Raw genomic sequence first — 20,845 nt, 5'->3', positions numbered from 1 at the left:
GGCTGCTGTCATCTGGCCGTGGCGCCGGCTGCCCCTTTCCCGCCCCGAGAGAGCCCTACGGCCGGTCCGCCGAGAGAATCGAGCCATGTCGCGCAGGCGGCACCGGGACGAGAATGACGGTGAGAGCGGGAGGGAAGCGGAGGGTGAGATCGTCGCCAGGCCGCCTTCATCAGCACCAGCACCAGCACCCTTGCGCCTCCACCTTAGAGATGCCGGAGCTCTTTGGATAGGCAGTTTTCTAACCAGATCCCGATTTCTCTCCCGGGTGATCGGGAGAATAATCTGAAAACATTAGTTTCAGGTGGACCATCCAAAACTTGACTCAATGTATTTGCAGGTGGCACCTGTACATTAAGCCTAATAAAGTAACCAGGGCCGTCTCCATCCACCCCGCCCAATCCCCCATGTTCCAGGTCTTTTGTCTTCTGCTGAAAGTGGAGCTGTGCCTTGAGCAGTGTTTCTCAACCTTGGTAGCTTGAAGATGGGTAGACTTCAACTCCCATCCAAAACTTGACCCAATGTATTTGCAGGTGGCACCTGTACATTAAGCCTAATAAAGTAACCAGGGCCGTCTCCATCCACCCCGCCCAATCCCCCATGTTCCAGGTCTTTTGTCTTCTGCTGAAAGTGGAGCTGTGCCTTGAGCAGTGTTTCTCAACCTTGGTAGCTTGAAGATGGGTAGACTTCAACTCCCATCCAAAACTTGACCCAATGTATTTGCAGGTGGCACCTGTACATTAAGCCTAATAAAGTAACCAGGGCCGTCTCCATCCACCCCGCCCAATCCCCCATGTTCCAGGTCTTTTGTCTTCTGCTGAAAGTGGAGCTGTGCCTTGAGCAGTGTTTCTCAACCTTGGTAGCTTGAAGATGGGTAGACTTCAACTCCCATCCAAAACTTGACCCAATGTATTTGCAGGTGGCACCTGTACATTAAGCCTAATAAAGTAACCAGGGCCGTCTCCATCCACCCCGCCCAATCCCCCATGTTCCAGGTCTTTTGTCTTCTGCTGAAAGTGGAGCTGTGCCTTGAGCAGTGTTTCTCAACCTTGGTAGCTTGAAGATGGGTAGACTTCAACTCCCATCCAAAACTTGACCCAATGTATTTGCAGGTGGCACCTGTACATTAAGCCTAAGAAAGTAACCAGGGCCATCTCCATCCACCCCACCCAATCCCCCATGTTCCAGGTCTTTTGTCTTCTGCTGAAAGTGGAGCTGTGCCTTGAGCAGTGTTTCTCAACCTTGGTAGCTTGAAGATGGGTAGACTTCAACTCCCATCCAAAACTTGACCCAATGTATTTGCAGGTGGCACCTGTACATTAAGCCTAATAAAGTAACCAGGGCCATCTCCATCCACCCCACCCAATCCCCCATGTTCCAGGTCTTTTGTCTTCTGCTGAAAGTGGAGCTGTGCCTTGAGCAGTGTTTCTCAACCTTGGTAGCTTGAAGATGGGTAGATTTCAACTCCCATCCAAAACTTGACCCAATGTATTTGCAGGTGGCACCTGTACATTAAGCCTAAGAAAGTAACCAGAGCCATCTCCATCCACCCCACCCAATCCCCCATGTTCCAGGTCTTTTGTCTTCTGCTGAAAGTGGAGCTGTGCCTTGAGCAGTGTTTCTCAACCTTGGTAGCTTGAAGATGGGTAGACTTCAACTCCCATCCAAAACTTGACCCAATGTATTTGCAGGTGGCACCTGTACATTAAGCCTAATAAAGTAACCAGGGCCGTCTCCATCCACCCCGCCCAATCCCCCATGTTCCAGGTCTTTTGTCTTCTGCTGAAAGTGGAGCTGTGCCTTGAGCAGTGTTTCTCAACCTTGGTAGCTTGAAGATGGGTAGACTTCAACTCCCATCCAAAACTTGACCCAATGTATTTGCAGGTGGCACCTGTACATTAAGCCTAAGAAAGTAACCAGAGCCATCTCCATCCACCCCACCCAATCCCCCATGTTCCAGGTCTTTTGTCTTCTGCTGAAAGTGGAGCTGTGCCTTGAGCAGTGTTTCTCAACCTTGGTAGCTTGAAGATGGGTAGACTTCAACTCCCATCCAAAACTTGACCCAATGTATTTGCAGGTGGCACCTGTACATTAAGCCTAAGAAAGTAACCAGGGCCATCTCCATCCACCCCACCCAATCCCCCATGTTCCAGGTCTTTTGTCTTCTGCTGAAAGTGGAGTTGTGCCTTGTCGTTATAGAGCAGTGTTTCTCAACCTTGGTAGCTTGAAGATGGGTGGACTTCAACTCCCAGAATCCCCCAGCCAGCAGCGCTCGCTGGGGGATTCTGGGAGTTGAAGTCCACCTATCTTCAAGCTTCCAAAGTTGAGAAACACTGTTATAGAGTTCGACAGGTTTCCCAACCTGTAACAATGTTTAAAATTGACATTTTTAAAAAACACAATCCTATTATAAATTCCCAGATTTTGTGCACGCGCAGGAATTTTGTACTTTTCTTCACCATCCGTTTGGATCTGTTTAGATGAAATTAAAGAAGGAACCCATTATTCTGAAAGATGCTTCCCCTTTGGTAGATGATGTACATTTGTTAGTATCGCAGGTGTAACTGTCCACAGTTTAATTTTGACTATTTTAAAAAACTCTGAACACAGAGACACTCTTTCTAGGTTTGAGAATTGAAGAAAGGAATAACTTTGAGCATATGTCTGTGGGCATTTAGAGGTTATGTTTCATACATTGGGCTGTTCCCAGCATTTGAACTATGATTTCACATTTCCTTCTCTAACTTGGTTTTCTGGCCTTGGTTGGAAAGAGGGAAAACTTCCATTTCTGAGGGACATTGTAGGATTATATCTGAATTTAAATTTTATTATCAGGTAAATGTAGTCAGTAATCAACCTATGGTTAGCAACTGCCCCCCTCCACACACACACAACCTGATATAGAAACAAATTGCAGGACTGGAAAAAGAATGAAACCATTCCTATAATGGTGGACTTCAGCTTTTTGTTTTGTTCAGTTCTCTGTTGATGTGCTGGCACAGCTGATTTTTCAAAAAAAAAAAAAACCAATATGAGCTGAGAAAAAGAGTTGGTTTATCATCCCATGTTTAATGGTTGAGATTCAGGTGCGCCTCCATATACTTGCAGTGCAAACATATCCCACACACCTTCCTCCTCTTTTTCCCCACAACAACAACTCTGAGGGGTGAATTGGGCTGATAGAGAGTGACTGGCCCAAAGTCACTCAGCTGGCTTTCATAGCCAAGGCGGGAGTTGAACTCACTATCTTTATTGCTCTTTGGAAGCTATGTTACATTATAGCCCTTGAGCAGACAAGTCTTTTCCTCTATTGATTCTATGTAACCAAGAAGAAAAAATATACAAATATTTATTAATCTTTGTATAAAGGTGTTATTTTCTTTTTATATTAGGAAAAGTGAAGCAGAGATATTGGTCTATTGATTATCTGTGAATTCTTGGTCAATGAACACCAGATCAGTGTAAAGAGATAAAAGTTCATACAGACATCTTTTTAATTTTTGCCACTGGATTCTGCTCAAATAACAACATTAGATTATAAAATGGACATGTGTTAGTTTTGTCTTTGGTATATTCCTTTGTAAAATTTTGCTTCTGCTTTGGCCCAGTCCAGGAACTGAGCTCCCATTTCAGAAATGTGAGAATAGAAGTGAAGATCATAATGGGCATCTTTTTACTTTCTGCCACTGGATTCATCCAAAATAATAATACACCTTGTGCTTTTATTTTTTTAATCTTTCTAATCTCTTCAGTTAAAGTGATTGTAGTTTAGCCTCTAAGGTCAGTTTAAAAAAAAAAAAAGAAGGGGGCCCTTGTCTTCAAAAGAATGGAAGGGAAGGATAGTTAGAATCAACTTATTTTAGCCATGTTCGAAATAAACAGAATGTGAGAGGGAATTTTGTTATGAGTAGATAGATATTTTTTCTAACATCAGTATCATAAAATGTCAGTGCAGCATCTTATGGTATTTTCCTGGAATGAGTTGTGAAAATATACATATAGATGTCATGTTTTTGATATTTAATATTACAATTCCACAATATCTCCAACCATATTGGGATTTTCATTTTGGCATCTGATGTTTTGTCTCGCTAAAATAGAACAACAGCACAAGAGAAGAAGAACATCTGAAACAGTTGAAGTTACAGAGATGTTGGAATACTTAATAAGCACATTAGGAGAAGAGGTAAAACGACTAGCAGCTTCATTTTGAGATCTTTGAGGTGTCCCTGTCTGAGAATAACATAAACACTCAAATACAAATGAGGTATCACAAATATATATATTTAGAAATGGGATAAAGTTACTGTGTACTGTGTCATTTTTGGTATTTGTTTTAAAAAAGAGTTTTCTCCTTTAGATACTATCCATCAGAGTATATGCCTTAATAATTTCAAGAACCATAAGCAAATACTCCTTAGCAGTTAAGTGGAATGTTTGCATCATCATTCTATAATGGGACCTTAACATTTTATATAGTCAATTCAGGGGTGGGTTTCAAAACCCATCACTACCAGTTTGCTCGTTGCTTCTGCACATGCGCAGAACCATCCGGGCAGGTGGGCAGAGCCTCCTGCCATTGCCGCTACTGGTTCACCTGATCCGGGGCGAACCGGTAGCAACCCACCACTGAGTCAATTACAAATGGAACCTACAGTAAACTATTACACTATGTTTACAGTTTGTTATAATGTGCTAACCAACTTTCCATGCTGGGTTTCAGCATACCATTTCACTTACTTAATAGTAAGAAATGTTTTATGACTGGTGATCCGATCAAGTCGTCCTCATTGATTTGATTGAAAACTCTCAAAAGATCAGGATTATGGATTTTTATTATTCAGTGGCCTTGTTTACTTGCAATCCTGTCACTGCTAACCCTATCTGAAGCCCTACTTAGTCCTCCTTTATCTATGTAAAGACTGAATTATTATGAAGGTTTGTTTCATTGAAGAAATAAAACCAATTTGCAGATGAGGCTGTTATTGAACAGTGTTGTAGGATCATCAAGAAGAGACATTTATTTTTAATTTTATTACATTTCCCAATTTTTTTTCTTTGTGTATGTGTGTGTTTCAATAAAGAAGAGAATAGCAGTAGAGTATCCTTTGATAGCTTTTGGAGCTATTGTAGCTGACATACTGAAAGGACATTTTAATGAGAAGTGTCTTTGTAACATATATATATATATATATATAACAATAAGATAATGACTTTCTAATATCTTATCCCCTCAGAGTTCTGCTCCTTTGGAAAGTAACGTAGATAATGTGACTAAGGTGTTCGAGGCACATCTGCCAAACTTCAAAAGCAAAATACTGAGACTCCTTTGTACAGTGTATGTATGCAAAAGATTTATGGATCTAGGTGATGATGCATTAACTGTCAAGCGCAGGAAATCAAGAGTCCAGGCAGTTCAACAGAATATAGGTTTATTATATACTAAAGCTCCCCAAGAGAATCTGAAGCACTAATGGTCAAAACCAATAGGTGGTAGATAAGAGTCAAGAGAATTCAAGATGGGCTGGAGATAGATCTCTTATGGTTGAGAAGGTCCTTGAGACTGATGATGCATTTGACCCCTCCCTCAGGCTCAGCCTGGTCATCTCGTACATTAGCTACACTAAAGGCTTTTAAGTAATTACTTTTGAAAAACGTTTCTTTTCAAAGCTCTTTGTTGAATATATTGTATGGCTACATATTTCTCCCATTTAAAGAATGTTTGAAACTTGGAGACAATATGTGATAATTAGCAAGGTAACTAATTAGAAGAGTAGAGAGGAGGACAGTGTCAAAATAGGTCTCTCTTGCTGCTTATTTAGGCTTGGTAACTGGAGTGCTGCCCTCTTAATTTAACTTGTTTTCTGTAGCTGTGCGTTGAGACGCTTATTCACAAGTGTTAGCTTCCTCTGGAATTTTCATAAGAGCTCAAAGAAAGAATTACATTTTTGCCTGAGCTGTTGCTCATCAGATCTCCTCCTTTCAACTTTGCAAAGAACATACTGAAGCATACTGAATCTGAAGCAATGTAAATTCTGTGATCGAAACTTTGGAAGATATATTGTTACATACACAGTAGAATGTTTCCCATAATTGTATACATTTCTGTCTAATTTCCCACTGGGATTTGCAATAACTAAACAGTTAAATGAAGACTGAATTGACTCTCATGTTATCTTTTTTCCAATATATAGTAGACTTCTTGTCAAAGAAGACACTGCTTTTCAAAATTTAGGCATTCTAGGTAATTTGAAAATCACACATGGGGTAATGAGATGGCACTTGTGATTTGAGTTAATAATTGATGCTGTTTTTTCTCTCCTTTATGAAAAAAAAAACAGTGCACGTCTCCTACCACAAAAGATGACCCTTTATACAACTCTTGTTGGCTTGCTGAATGCCAAGAACTACAATTTTGGCGGCGAATTTGTAGAAGCAATGATACGTCAGCTGAAAGAATGTTTGAAAGTCAACCTGTACAATGAAGCTGTTTATTTAGTAAGTTGTTTTCATACTTTAGAGACTTTATTTAGTTTGGTTTTCAGCGTATTTGAAGAGCTCACAGTTTACCTCACAGATTGTGAAGATAAAAAATGTAATTCCATGTGATTATTTGATACACCATCCAAACCTTTTCACTGGCTTATTTCTTCTGACTTTGTCATAGCTGCTCTGCAGTATGAGTGGTGTGCCAGGTTTTGTGATCTAGATTTGATGATAATAGCAATAGCATTTATGTTTATATACTGCCCCATAGCATTTTACAGCACTACATTTACAATGTTAAGCATTATTTGCATATTGCCCCCAACAACCTGGATCCTCATTTTATCGACCACGGAAGGCTGGAAGGTGGTCAACCTTGAGCCCCATCAGGATCGAACTCCAGGCTGATGGCAGAGTTTGCCTGAAGTCTGGCACTTTAACTACTGCGCCACCACAGCTTCTAATAAACGAGATTTAAGCATCTATTCAGTTGTGTATTGGCCCTGGGATTCCCGTTACCCCCGTAAAAATTGCCGAAGCAGATACATCCTAGGCTTCTGCAGGGCTCTTGCCTGGCCTTATGAAATCTCTTGCCGATCCATTCTTTGGGGAAACACATGATTGAGAAATGGCTAAATGGTCTCTTTCTGCAGGTGCGCTTTCTTTCTGATCTTGTGAATTGTCACGTAATTGCTGCACCCTCAATGGTAGCCATGTTTGAGAATTTCGTTAGTGTGACGCAGGAGGAGGATGTACCTCAGGTAAACAACAATACATTTGCTTCATAGATAAATAAATTGCTGAAAAATTTGTTACTGTGATCGTTTTATTTTTATTTTTTTGTGTTGTGCTTGTAAATGTGATAAGCCTCTCCTCAACTAGTATTATACCAAAAGCCTAAACAGTTAGCTATAAGATTTGGCTACGTGCCCTCTGGTGCTCTTATCACAGTCTCTTGTGGCCTTCATACAGAACATAAGTACAACAAAACAAACTAGTATCTAAATAATGATAAGGGCAAATGGGGCCCTTACCATTGTATCCTATCTCAAGTTGCAAGTTTGCAGTCCAAAAGATCCCCAACTTAGCTCCTTAAACATTTCTAAAACCTAGATTTGCAGAAAACCTTTTAATCATGCCAATTGCTGTTGATGACTTACAGAAGTTTGCCAGGCCCTGGCTGATTTCATTTATACCAGAGAGTAAGTGTACATCTTAAATACAAAGAAAAGGAGCATGTGAAATAGCCCCTCGGGGGGGAAATGTAAATAATAAGCAACATAAGTAACATTTTGGCTTTTTTGTCATATATTTTTTCATTGGTTTGTGCAGATTTAGTATGTACTCTCCTGCGCATGTTTGTTTTGAAAGTATCAAAATCAACCATTCATGTGCACATATGAATCTGGCTGGGCCCTTGAAAGTTTGCACCTGAAGCATCATAACATAGTTAGAGTTGTGGAATCATAAACAGTCCTTCCTATGAGACTCAAGTGTTTGACCTGATTTAGCTTTTATGGCAGGAACCAAAAGTATTTTCTGAATGCTATTGTCCATATTTTGATTTAATAGGTTCGATGTGACTGGTACGTGTATGCATTTCTGTCTTCTTTACCTTGGGTGGGGAAGGAGCTCTATGAGAAAAAGGATACTGAAATGGAGCACATTTTGTCTACTGTTGAAAACTATCTGAAGTAAGAAAATGAGAGAAAATGTTACTTTGCATCATTATATCGTAATAGCACATGAACACAGAACTTGTAGACTTCATAAATTTGCAGAGAAGCAATGCATTTACTGTTAAATGTAGAGGTAATAAATAACTTCAGACTTTTAGGCTTAAACCAAGTTAATGTTGTTCCTTTTTTCAATCATAATCACCTGACTTTACAGCATTGAAAGACTTAAAAACATTCTTAATATGGACAGAGATGCTGCAGAAGAAAAATGATAAAGTCCCAAAATTTGGTTGAAAGACAGATGCTCATAATTGTTTTCCATTGACTCTGAAGTCAGGATTAGAATAAATGAGTGTGAATTCCTGGAAAGCAGTAGGCAAATTTGCTACTTAAAAAGGGATCTGAAATGATCACAGGGCAGATGAGAGTCTTGGGCTGTATGATTCTAGAAGCATCTTTCTACATGGTAGCTGAGCCAACTGTCCTCAAAACCTATAGTAGTTAAGAATCAGGCGATTGAAAGCACATACTTTTACAGCCCAGTGTTTACTTTTCCCAATGCCTCCTGCCAATTGAGATGTACCATTTGGTTTGAATCAACTGTTTATTTCAGAGTCTTTCTGAGTTGAAATGCAAACCAATTATCAGTAACCTTAAAATGATTGTGTTTTTTTCTGGCAGACGGCGTCAGAAGACTCATGTGCCCATGCTACAAGTTTGGTCCGTTGATAAACCACATCCCCAAGAAGAGGTGAGTATGATTAGGGGCTTTGAATTCCTGTACTCACGTCCATCTGAAGAAACATTAGAGCAAATGCGTAATGCCAGTTTTGGCTGCATGAAGTTGACGCTGTTCTATTGAGAAAGTCTTCCCAGTGGCTTTCCCTGCCTTTTCTTTATTCTGAATTTCCCACCCTAAAATGGTTCCTAAGAAAATTGGGTAGGGTGATTTCCTATAGCACGGAAATCAGTCTGGGGTTGGGAACGTCCTTGAATTCCGAATATGAAAATGTCTGACAGATGTCTGTTGCCTTCCAGTACTTAGATTGCCTTTGGGCTCAGATTCAGAAAATGAAGAAGGACCACTGGCAAGAGAGGCACATCCCGAGGCCCTACCTGGCGTTCGACAGCGTGCTTTGTGAAGCGCTGCAGCACAACCTGCCTCCTTTTACGCCTCCACCCCACACAGCTGATTCCGTTTACCCGATGCCAAGAGTCACCTTCCGGATGTTTGACTACACTGATGATCCTGAAGTAAGTCAGTGTTGTGGGGCAACATCCTTGTGCGTTGTCTGTTGGGAAGTGAAATGTTTTCGTCTTTGGTGGGATCCACGTAATATGTGCCTTTGCCTTCTGACCTTTCAGTTTGGCTTGTTACCCGGCCTGAAAATAGTTGTGAATTTGCTTCACATTCTTTAGCAGCGTTGATGTGGTTCAGGGTTTGCTTTATCTGTCTAATAGCTCCATCCGCCCTGTGCACCGTTGTTTTGGGGGGCTCTATTTTTTTTTCCCAGAGCAGAAAAAGCTGCTTCTAAAAGAAAACATTTCTGGGGCAGCTGAACTTTGTGCTAAAAAGTATGTTATAAACATTAAATACCTACAAACCACTGCATTTAAACTCTTGGAAAATGCTATGTGATGCCAGGGATGTAATCTCATTATGTCTTTTTGGGGTGAAAATGGAGTTTTGGCCTCTACCAATACATTCATCTCTGTTGCTTGTTTTGTCAGGGTCCAATTATGCCTGGGAGCCACTCTGTTGAAAGATTTGTGATCGAAGAAAATCTTCATTGCATCATCAGATCCTTTTGGAAAGAGAGAATGACATGGTAGGGATATATCAATTTCTATGTCAATCTGTCCAAAGAGACATGACACTGAATGGTGATAGAGCCTTGGGCAGCTACTTCCAAGACTTGCTCTCAGCAGGGAAAGAGGTTCTTTGAAGGAGCAGATCCTGGCACATATCACAAAAAACATGTTTTTTGCACTTCCCGCTTGCCCTTTTAATTGTAAATCACATGCCTTTCTTTTTCTGTAGTGCTGTCCAGTTAACAAGCTATCCAGGAAACCACAAGATCCCTCTGAATTACCACATTGTTGAGGTAAACGCTGTATTTATCAGGTCACCTTTTCTTTTTTAGTGCCAGGGATCTTCCTCTCTGCTAATACCATAGTTCTTCATCTCGAAATGGAGCTTAAAATGACCCATTTTGAATTTGAACCATTTTTGGTACACCATTTGGGATTGGGATCGGCCATTTTAACACTGGAATTTCCTGACAATGAAATATTCTGTGCACTGTTGTTGTTGCAAGTGTGCTTTGTCATATTACTATCATATTTTCCCCAGGTAATCTTTGCTGAGTTGTTTCAGCTTCCTGTTCCGCCTCACATGGAAATCATGTACACAACGCTTTTTATTGAACTCTGTAAACTTCAACCGGGATCTCTACCTCAAGTTGTATCCTTTTCCCTCAGAAGTCTCTCCTAGCAGTTGATACATTTTGATAACAAAAGGAATAGTCTGTTTTCAACCGTATTGCAATTAAACACTATAACATAAACAATTTAAACCTTAATTGAAAAATGACAGCTTGCACAAGCTACAGAAATGCTGTACATGCGCTTAGATACAATGAATACTATCTGCATAGATCGGTGAGTAAAGACATTCTCATCTAAATTTTCTGAGGACTTAAAGACTTGAGATGTTTCCACACAACAGAATCTATAATGGTTGTAAATAGTCCTGCTTTTACAGGCCTTCATATTTTAGGTCACTCCTCTCATTTAATTAGTATAGGAATAAATGATTTATTCTGTTAGATCTTTCTGGATCTTTCTTACATGGCATTCATAAATAACCAATGAATGCTGACTGCAGTGTTAGATTGTTAATAAAAAAATACGATTTTCATATTAAAATCTAGAAGAGAGCTACTCAATTACATGTAGTCCTTGACTTACGGCCATAGCTGAGCTCAAAATTACGATTCTTGTTAAATGAGTTTTTCCCCATTTTACGACAATTCACTGCAGTTGATAAGTTAGTAACCTTTTTGTTAAATGAATCTGGTTTCCCCATTGACTTTGCTTGTTAGAAGGTCGCAAAAAGGGATCCCGTGACTCCAGGATCCTGCAATGGTCATAAATATGAACCAGTTGGCAAGAATCTGAATTTTGATCACATGATCATGGGGATGCTGCAAAAGTCGTAACTGTGAAAAACGGTCATAAGTCACTTTTTTCAGTGCCATTGTAACTTTGAACAATCACTAAAGAACTGTTGTAAGTAGAGGATTACCTGTATTGGATGTAAGGCTGTGAATTCTTCAAAAATGTTTCAAAAATGGTACTTTAAAATATGCTGAGTCTCAGTTCAACAATCTCAGTTCAACAATCCTTTAATCAGCCACACCACTGTTAGGTCCTAGATTTTTTGCAGCATCTACTGTATGTCAAAGCTTTTGCAAAGCATGCAGTTAACCTCTGGAATAGCTCTTCAAAAGATTTAATTACTACAGAATAATTGCATATTTCCTGTCCTCCACTTTTAAAGAGTTTACAACTCCACTATATCGTCTTGTTTCTGTCCATTTGTATATAACGTCAATTGTAGCAGTGCAAAATGAAATGTTTTAAATATAAAAAAATTATAGTTTTTTTTCCCCCATCAAGGTTCATTAATTGGTTTTCCCACCATCTTAGTAATTTTGAGTTCCGTTGGAGCTGGGAAGATTGGTAAGTATTTGATTCTCTGTACAGGTAGTCCTTGAATTAGAACCACAATTGAGCCCAACATTTCTCTTGCCCTGTGAGACAGTTGTTTAGTTGAGTTTCGCCTCATTTTACAACCTTCCTTGCCAGAGTTGTTAAGTGAATCATTGCAGTTGTTAAGTTAGTCAGACAATCATTAAGTGATTGACTTCTATTGTTGTAGAACAAGGCAAGTCTCTATGTGGTTGGTCACTGAGATCATCAGGAAGGTCCTGCTACATGTATCGAGGGCTGTAGAGTGCCATCTGACAACTGTTCATGGGTGCCCTTCAGTATTGCAGTCCACCCTCCAGAGTCTCCTATTTTAGGCACATGTTGGAAATTCGCTTCTTAACCCAGGGTTGTCCTGTATAAATCCTGACATACGATGGTCAGATCTGTAGCTGGATAAATGATTAGAGGAACTGATGAATGAACAGAAAAAGAAATAGTTTGGCAGACAGAAAGAATAGTGACATCAAAAATGGTGAAAAACCTTGCAGAATCTGACCCAATTAAATAGTTGAAGATGCCTTTCAAAACCAATTATTGTGAATTATAAATGAAACTCCAGTCATACACCTTTCCTTAGTATCCTAGTATTGTAGAACTCGGTGCTATAAAAATTTGAAGAACTATCTTGATGAATATGAAAGATATTGTTTATAGTAACAATCTGTTTGTCTGAGCACCATCTATTTTTTATAGGTCAGATTGTGTTTCTGAGGATCTTGAGAGAGCCAGGCCTAGGTTTGTAAGGGAAGTACTGGAAAAATGCATGAGGTGAGTAAGAGATATCAGAATTTGTGTACATGTGAATCCACCATGTTGTGCCCATTGGGATAAGCAGGAACCAAAAATGAATTTTAAAAAAGAGTAAGCAAAAGAAATTAAAGACATCGAGGAATAAAAAGGAGAGGAAAGGTTCCTAAACTTATTTACACCAATACTCACTATGTGGCAGAGACCATTTTCAATCTTTCAGCTTGTTCTGTCTCACCCAGTTGCAATCACTCAGTCTTTCTGTTCCTGTTGACACATTCACTTTTCTTTCCTATATTGTTTTGCAGTTTAGACCTCGTTCATTAATTCTATTTGTCCAAACCCTCTCCACACATTTATTTTGCAATCACTAGTTTTGTGTTCATTCTGCCTTGTAGTCCATCTGCATTCCTTCTCTGTACAGCCGTTGGTGACCCTATTCTTGTTTTGGGACGTACACACTTCTTGTACAATCAATTTCCACTGCTTTCAACTCATTTTTATGCTTCTCCTGAATGGGCCAAAGCCATTGAAACAGGTTTTGATATTATCCAACACAAATGTAGTCTTATTTTAAAAATGTGCATGTGTCATGATAACTTAGAGAGTTGTGATTTTGGAGAACATATGCTGAAATAGTTACAAAAACAAAGGAGTGTATTAAACACGGAAAACAATGTCTGTGAAAAAAGCGCAGACTAATTCCACTCTAATTCACTGGCATGTAAGAAGAGAAAACATATTCAATTGTTTGCTACTATAGCTTATATCAGTGTTTTTCAACCTTGGCAACTTAGTTCCCCATTCCCCAGCCAACATGGAATTCCCAGAATTCCCACACCAGTATAGCTTCCCATAGCTGACTGGGGAATTCTGGAATTGAAGTTTGCTTGTTTTCAAGCAGCCAAGGTTCAGAAACATTGGCATATACTGTATCAATAAATCAATCAAACTTGTGGAGCTGGCTTCCCAACCCGGTTTAATTCAAAGAACATCATCTTGAAAACTTCTTTCTCTTTATAAAGAGAACGCAGTCCTACCTAGGATTCTAGTAATGGCATCTAATTCTCAGGGCACCCCACTGCCCACAGCTTTGTTGAAATATCATCGAGTGGATTTGCAATGAACTGAACCTCCCAATACCATGATACAACTAACCTGGAATTTAGGACAAGAGTTGCCTCAGCCAGCCATAGCACAGCAGCTAGCAGCTCAGATAATATTTATGCACTGTCTTGGGAATTTAAGAGAGATTTGGAGGAGACCAGGATTAATTCCTGACTTTCAAAAGTCAGTGTGAGTTGTTTCTAGTAGATTGACCGGTGGAATTTGAGTTTGCCAAAAGAAGGGGTTGCCAAAATGCAGTAGCCATATTAAAGCCAATAACCCAATACTGAGCAATTGCAAGAATTATAAAGTCAACTTATAGCATAGGCACGGCCCTTGTTCTTCTGAGGAACTTTTTCTGAATGTTGTTCAGGTTCGGCTTTGGAGTATTTTACCAGTGCGTGTATCTTTTACTGAATGACAAGTTAAGAATGGTTGGTTGGTTGTGTCTGTAGCCCTATTTCATGGCAAGAGCAGCTTTCTTCAATGTACTTTTTCTTTTCTTCTTTTTTCAGGCTTTCCTACCACCAGCGAATAATAGATATTGTTCCTGCTAGTTTTTCGGTCTTGACTCCTGCAAATCCAATCTGTATTTATAAATATGGAGAAGAAAGTAACAGTATGTTGAGAGTATATAATTTTACATTTTAAAATATAAAAGAAGCATATGCTGCTTCTTTTGGTGGGAAATGGTATGTGTGTGTGGGGAGGCAATAATAAATCCCTTTAAAGAAAACTGCTATAAACGTGTGGTTTTGAGAAACATGGTGTCACTCAAGGACCATCCAAAGCCCTAGTGGGCAAGATGACACAAGGGGGCATTGCTTCAAGATGTGGCCTCTTATCTTCTGAAACGTTCCTCAAATATGTAAAACCCTCTACTGTGTTGCATGCAGTCTTTTATATAACAGTGTCCAATCTTCAAAGATGGTAACTTTGCTTCTTCCTATCTTTCTAGAATCTCTTCCTGGATACAAAGTTGCACTCTGCTTAAACATTGCCATCAAAAATAAAGTGAGTAATGATGAAATTTTCACCATTCTGAAAGATGTGCCCAATCCTAATCAGGATAACGATGGTAAGCCTGTCTAATATTTACTGTGTCCCATTCGTAATTTTCATTTATGGAAACATCATTTATGGAAAAATCTCAGAGAAATTAGCTATGTTTAAGCATATCTGGTACATGGTTTTGATTGTTATGCACACACAGGGAATATGTACTAGCTCAGTGGAATTTTTTTTGTCCCTGACTTTTAGTATCTACCTCTACCCCATATATGTCAACAAGAAAATATTCTTTTAGTTTAAAAATGGTATACAGTATGCCTAAATTATAGGCACATATGAGATGGCATTATTGTTGATATTGTTAATATCAGATTTACTCCAAACATCATACTTATAGACAGAATTTCTAAAAGAAGCTTTACTACTGGTTATTATTCCAGACTTAAAGCCTGAAATTCTACTTCAGTAGTAAAGCATCTTACAGAAATTCTATATGTAAGTATATTATTTGGAGTAAAATGTGATATTAATGTAATTTTATAATATTAATTATATCAATATATTACTACTAATAATAATAATTGATATTATTCCAGACTTAATTGCTAAAACAGGTGATACAATGGCTCAGCAGTTAAAGACCCTGAGCTTGTCAGCTGGAGAGCTGACAGCCTGGGTTTGAGACCTGAGCTCCGGGCAATGGGTAAGCTCCTGTTACTTGTCCAGCTCCTGTTCACCTAGCAGTTCGAAAACATGCAAATGTGAGTAGATAAATGTAGGTACCACTTTGGTGGGAAAGTAACAGCATTCTGTGCGCTTTTGGAATATAGCCATGCAGGCCACATGACCATGGAAAATGTCTTCGGACAACGTTGACTACCACACCAAGAAACAGAGTTGAGCACCGTGCCCTAGAATGGAACAAGACTGACAGAGAAACCTTTACCTTTTTAAAAATTGCTAAAATGACTAATTCTTTTTCAAAAGACTGCTGGAAAGAAATTAACAGATTGGATCACTTTTTAATGTCGTGGGAAATTTTTAAAACTTAACAATTCTGGGAAAAGGTTTATAATAGAATGGAACATCTTTTGAAAGTCGTAATTCGACTTAATATTAAATTGAACTAAACTATATATCCTTTCAAAAAAAAAATTGAATCAGCGTTGAGTCTATGAACAGCTGAATGGGTCTAATACGTTTTTAACGGAAAAGATCAGAAGCACCACTAAATAAATTATGAGAGTATGCCTTGATGCCTAGAATAATCTCATATTTGAAAAGTAAATCTTATGTAGAATTGATGTAGAATTTAATTATAGTTGGAAACCATTCTTGGATTATAGTTTTATACATCCAAACTTTTCATATGCATAGAGTTTATATCTTACTTTGATTTTGTTATTATGGGGCATCAGGTCAGTGTGGCCTTAATGACCACATACTATAGAGAGATTTTATTCAGGATGATCTGTCCCTAAGAGTCTTCAAATGGTGCATCCATCACCATTATAATTGAGTCCATCCATGTTACTTCTGTCCATCTCTTTCCTTCCATCTTTCCTTAGCCTTAGAGTCTTAACTAGAAGACTAGGTCTTTGCATAATGGATCCAAAGTATGGATATGATCTTTAACCAGTATTGATTAATGTGCTTATTGTTTTGTCAGTTATTAGTACAGTGCTAACCAAACATTTTCAGCTTAAAACTTAATAGGGGATATTTGGATTTTGTTTAGAAAATGGATATGATAAGAAAATTCATGAAATTTCTTCACCCAGAAAGGTCAACTAAAAATTCTCAGTCTTTCTCAGCCTTCAATAAGTGCCCATATTGCTTGAATTCAAACTTATTTGTAACTTTGTTTTCCAGATGAAGGCTTCTCATTCAATCCTTTAAAAATAGAAGTTTTTGTCCAGTCACTATTACACTTAGCATCAAAGTCATTCAGTCACTCTTTCAGTGCTCTGGGAAAGTAAGTATTTATCATTAAGTACATTAATCTGTTAATGCATTCATATTATTGCCATTTTATTTTTATTTGTTTTGTAATGTTAACAAAAAAGAGGCCAGAAGCAAATATGATTTTTATTTAACGACTGTTTTAAAAATTAGCTATATTGTCTACTTCTCTTTAAATGTCTATGAAGCTTCTCAGTCATCCAGATCATGGTTGTCCAAAAGGTGCTTTTTCAAAAGGCAAGTGGACTTTCTTGATTTTTCCCCCCTGAAGATGTTTTGCTTTTCATCCAAGAAACTTCTTCAGTTCTGACTGGTTCAGTCAAAACTGAAGACGTTTCTTGAATGAGAAGCAAAACGTCTTCAAGGAAAAACAAAGAAAGTTCATTTGCCTTTTGAAAAAGCACCTTTGGGACTACTTCTCTTTAACTTGCAATTTTAAACAGGCAGATTCCTGTATAATCTCTGATCCTTGGGTCCTTCTGCCTAGTTTTGCATTGTCAGGAGTTTCCTCTTAAACTTCAGCATCAACAAAAAGTTCATCGGTCATTTCTCACCTCCTTGTGATCTGCAGCAATACATTATCCCTGTATACATTTAAGTCCCAAGACACAGCCTAACAAGAACGACCAATGGAGATCCAGGGGAAATCCAAACGATTACTGTTGGAGAAGAAAAACCTTTTTGTACATTAGATTTTGCGGTGGTGTAGTGAACGTGGACATTGGCAAAATCAAAAACAACCTCTCTGAAGAAAAAGCCGATGACCGGTCCAATTATACAAGGAGAGAATGTCAGCCCCATGTAAACCAGGCCAAGAAATCAACTCAACCAGAAGACCAAACTACTTTTGTTAAGGTATGTTATAGTAACAGAACCTTGGAAGTCTGATTGTGCTTTACCTCCTCTGCCTCTTAGCCTCCTGTGACTGAGGGAGGTGCCTCAAGACTTGACTGTGTCTAGCTCTCTTTAGGTTAAAGGCAGGGAGGTGGGGAAGACACACTCAGAGGTGCAAGATCCTGTTACTTTAACCCTATAACAAAAGTCGTATTAAACATTATGACTTTGCATTCAAATCTTGACTACCTCAAAGGGCTGGAACAAACCTTTTGTGAGACTTGGGCATTAAGCCAGATTTTTCACCTCATTGCTTTGGAAAAAAAATTCTCTTATCTCTAACTCAGCTACAGTGAGGGAGAGAGAGGGGTTTAATGGTGGTATTGATTTTGCAGACGAGGTGGGTTCCATAAAACTCTTATCCCCCACTAAATACATAGCTAGTCAAGGTAGCAGGAAGAACTGCTGGGTTACAGAGCTCTTTGTCAACATGTTGATACTGCTCCTTTCTCTAAAAATCCAGAGTTCGGAATGATCTTGGGAGACTAGACCAGTCTACTTCTCTTTCTCTCACTTTTGCCATTTCAACCCATGTTGCATTACGAGGTTACATAAGAACTGATCTGTAAGAATGAATGACATGTATTCCTTAACATTCTTGGGTTATTCATTTCTGTTCTAATAAGATTTCGAGAAATCCTCAAAACTCTGGCTGAAAGTGATGAAGGGAAGCTTCATGTTCTCAGAGTTATGTATGAAGTATGGAAAAATCATCCTCAGGTAAAAATATTTATAGTGTCCCTTCCTTCCTTCCTTCCTTCCTTCCTTCCTTCCTTCCTTCCTTCCTTCCTTCCTTCCTTCCTTCCTTCCTTCCTTCCTTCCCTCCCTCCCTCCCTCCCTCCCTCCCTCTCTCCCTCCCTTTTTTAAATTTAAACCTCCTTTGTTGAGTTAGATTTAGTTTATGTTGTTGAACAAGGCCTGACACTTTTTTCTTTATGTTATCTATTGTTTCATAAGATTAAAACCAGAGAAATTGTCTACATCTATCTATATGGCAGTTCTTAATCTCCTCCCAAAGCTAGCTCAGTCATGGACAGTCATTCTCTGGGCTCAGTCAAGGGAAGAGTGGACAGAAACATTGACAGAAATCTCTGTGCCTTTTAGCAGGAATGGAGGAATGTTCCAGAGTGTCCTTTGTGTCTCTAGGAATGGTCTTCCTGCTCATGTGTTTGTAGAGAGATGCAGTCCTGAGCTGATGGTTTCCTCTTCACCTCTTCTCTGCTTTGCCATGAGAAAAAGTTAAAAAGTAAATTATTTAAAGGTCCTCCATTGTTCAGATTTCCCCAGAAAATGTGAATGTGATGGAATCTGTAATTCTTGATGGGGAGTTATGATAAGTGGCCCTCCTAACATAAATAATTATGGTCTGCACAGCTTAGGCGCTGAATCTTATAGAGAGGCTGTGCTTTGAGGGATTCTGTATAGTTTCAGTAAACTGGGATTTTAGTCTGTGATTTTGTATTAAAAGTTGTGCCCAGATGGCAATACACAGGACTGATGAACTGAGCAAAGTTTCTGCATTTGCACAGATGATTGCTGTACTGGTGGATAAGATGATTCGAACACAGATTGTGGATTGTGCTGCAGTGGCAAACTGGATTTTTTCTCCAGAGCTATCTCATGATTTTACAAGGTAAATAAATGTCAAGCCCCTCATAACTTTTTTTTTTAAATAATCTTCAGATTATGCTTCGAATTACCTTTCATAGTGAGTGACCTTGATAAGGGGGATTTTGCTTAAATTAAAAATATTTGCTGAAAGTAAATACCCTTATGTATCTTATTGAAATTTTGCAGAACTAGAGAATTATGATTCTGAAATTTCTGTTCAGAGGCAAGATTAGGAGGTGCAAGGTGTACAGTTGTGTTTTATGTTTTGGGCCACTTCGGTTATCTGAGAAAAGCTCAGGTTTACAAGTGTGTATCAGCCTTATTGCTGACAACAATCGGAATGTTTTCTCCGAATATCAGAGTTTTCTTTGCTTCTTTTCTTGCTAGATTTTACATTTGGGAGATCTTACACTCTACCATTCGTAAGATGAACAAGCATGTGATGATGATCCAAAAGGAGCTAGAAGAAGCTAAGGAAAGATTAGCCAAGCAACACAAAAGAGTAAGTACCTTTTTTCATGCCGGTATGAAGAAATATGGCTTGAAACGTATTTCATTAGCTACAAGAATGTAAGATTTGCTTTGCTTTGCTGAGCTAGGCAGAGATGGGCAGCAGGACAGAAAATTGGTGATGATCATCATTCTATTGTGTCCATGGCTCAGACATTCTTATTTTTGAATATTTTTCATTGGATAATTTAAATTTTTTGCATCTCCATGCCATGATAAAACCACAATGATAAGAGCCGTGGTGGCGCAGTAGTTAGGATGCAGTACTGCAGGCTACTTCTGCTGACTGTTGTCTGCCTGCAGTTTGGCAGTTCGAGTCTCTCAGCCTTCCACCCTTCCAAGGGTGGTAAAATGAGGACCCAGATTATTGGGGGCAATATGCTGACTCTGTAAACCATTTAGAGAGGGCTGTAAAAGCACTTTCAAGTGGTATATGTCTAAGTGCTACTGCTGTTAACTCCCCCATATAATTGAGTATGATTGATTTATAGTTCTTTAAAGTCCTACCCTTGATTTTTATTTTTATTTTTATTTGCTTTCTCTACCTTTGTGCTTACTATTTAAATTTCAATCCTTTCCCTTCAGCGTGATGATGTCAGAAGCAATGAACGGGGAAATTGGCCCCTTGAAGAACAGATTGAACGTTTGCAAGAAAAAGTTGAATCGGCTCAAAGTGAACAAAAAAACCTCTTCCTTGTAATATTTCAGGTAAAAGCAGACATATTGATGGACCCGTGAAAAAAGCAATCTTAAAACGTTAGCATGGCTGCAAAATTCTAAAACAAGTGTTTCAGCTTCATAAGGTTCTAAATTAAAATTCTGTACATTTGAGAGCAAGTTCTTAGAAATAACAGGAGTCAACCTCAAGTAAGTAATCCTTGACATATAGCAGTTCATTGAATGACCGAAGTTACAATATCACTGGAAAAAGTGATGTGTGACCATTTTTCATACTTAGAACCATTGCAGCATCTCCATGGTCACGTGATCAAAATTTGGATGCTTGGCAACTGGTTCATATTTATGACGGCTGCGGTGTCCTGAGATCATGTGATCACCTTTTGCAA

General features: G+C 38.9%; 1 protein-coding gene across 1 annotated transcript in view; it reads left to right on the top strand.

Moving 5' to 3' along the window:
- The window catches only part of LOC139313113 (nuclear cap-binding protein subunit 1-like), a 29,034-nt gene continuing 8,189 nt past the window's right edge, over nt 1-20,845 (top strand). Inside the window, exons 1-21 of the mRNA XM_070938494.1 lie at nt 1-119; nt 4,098-4,183; nt 5,235-5,335; nt 6,339-6,495; nt 7,137-7,244; nt 8,056-8,177; nt 8,844-8,913; nt 9,201-9,416; nt 9,894-9,991; nt 10,204-10,267; nt 10,516-10,626; nt 10,759-10,823; nt 11,844-11,906; nt 12,630-12,704; nt 14,306-14,409; nt 14,749-14,868; nt 16,674-16,776; nt 18,284-18,377; nt 19,187-19,290; nt 19,656-19,770; nt 20,364-20,486. Of these exons, the coding sequence (XP_070794595.1) occupies nt 86-119; nt 4,098-4,183; nt 5,235-5,335; nt 6,339-6,495; nt 7,137-7,244; nt 8,056-8,177; nt 8,844-8,913; nt 9,201-9,416; nt 9,894-9,991; nt 10,204-10,267; nt 10,516-10,626; nt 10,759-10,823; nt 11,844-11,906; nt 12,630-12,704; nt 14,306-14,409; nt 14,749-14,868; nt 16,674-16,776; nt 18,284-18,377; nt 19,187-19,290; nt 19,656-19,770; nt 20,364-20,486 (2,133 nt within the window). The 5' untranslated portion in view covers nt 1-85. The remainder of the gene's footprint in view (nt 120-4,097; nt 4,184-5,234; nt 5,336-6,338; nt 6,496-7,136; nt 7,245-8,055; nt 8,178-8,843; nt 8,914-9,200; nt 9,417-9,893; nt 9,992-10,203; nt 10,268-10,515; nt 10,627-10,758; nt 10,824-11,843; nt 11,907-12,629; nt 12,705-14,305; nt 14,410-14,748; nt 14,869-16,673; nt 16,777-18,283; nt 18,378-19,186; nt 19,291-19,655; nt 19,771-20,363; nt 20,487-20,845) is intronic.

The sequence above is a fragment of the Pituophis catenifer genome, unplaced genomic scaffold (genome assembly GCF_029215685.1).
Source record: "Pituophis catenifer annectens isolate HBS135680 unplaced genomic scaffold, rPitCat1.0.hap2 SCAF_2, whole genome shotgun sequence".
Taxonomy (NCBI): domain Eukaryota; kingdom Metazoa; phylum Chordata; class Lepidosauria; order Squamata; family Colubridae; genus Pituophis; species Pituophis catenifer.
Note: the sequence above shows the minus strand (reverse complement) of the source record. Positions and strands in the feature narration are given on the sequence as shown.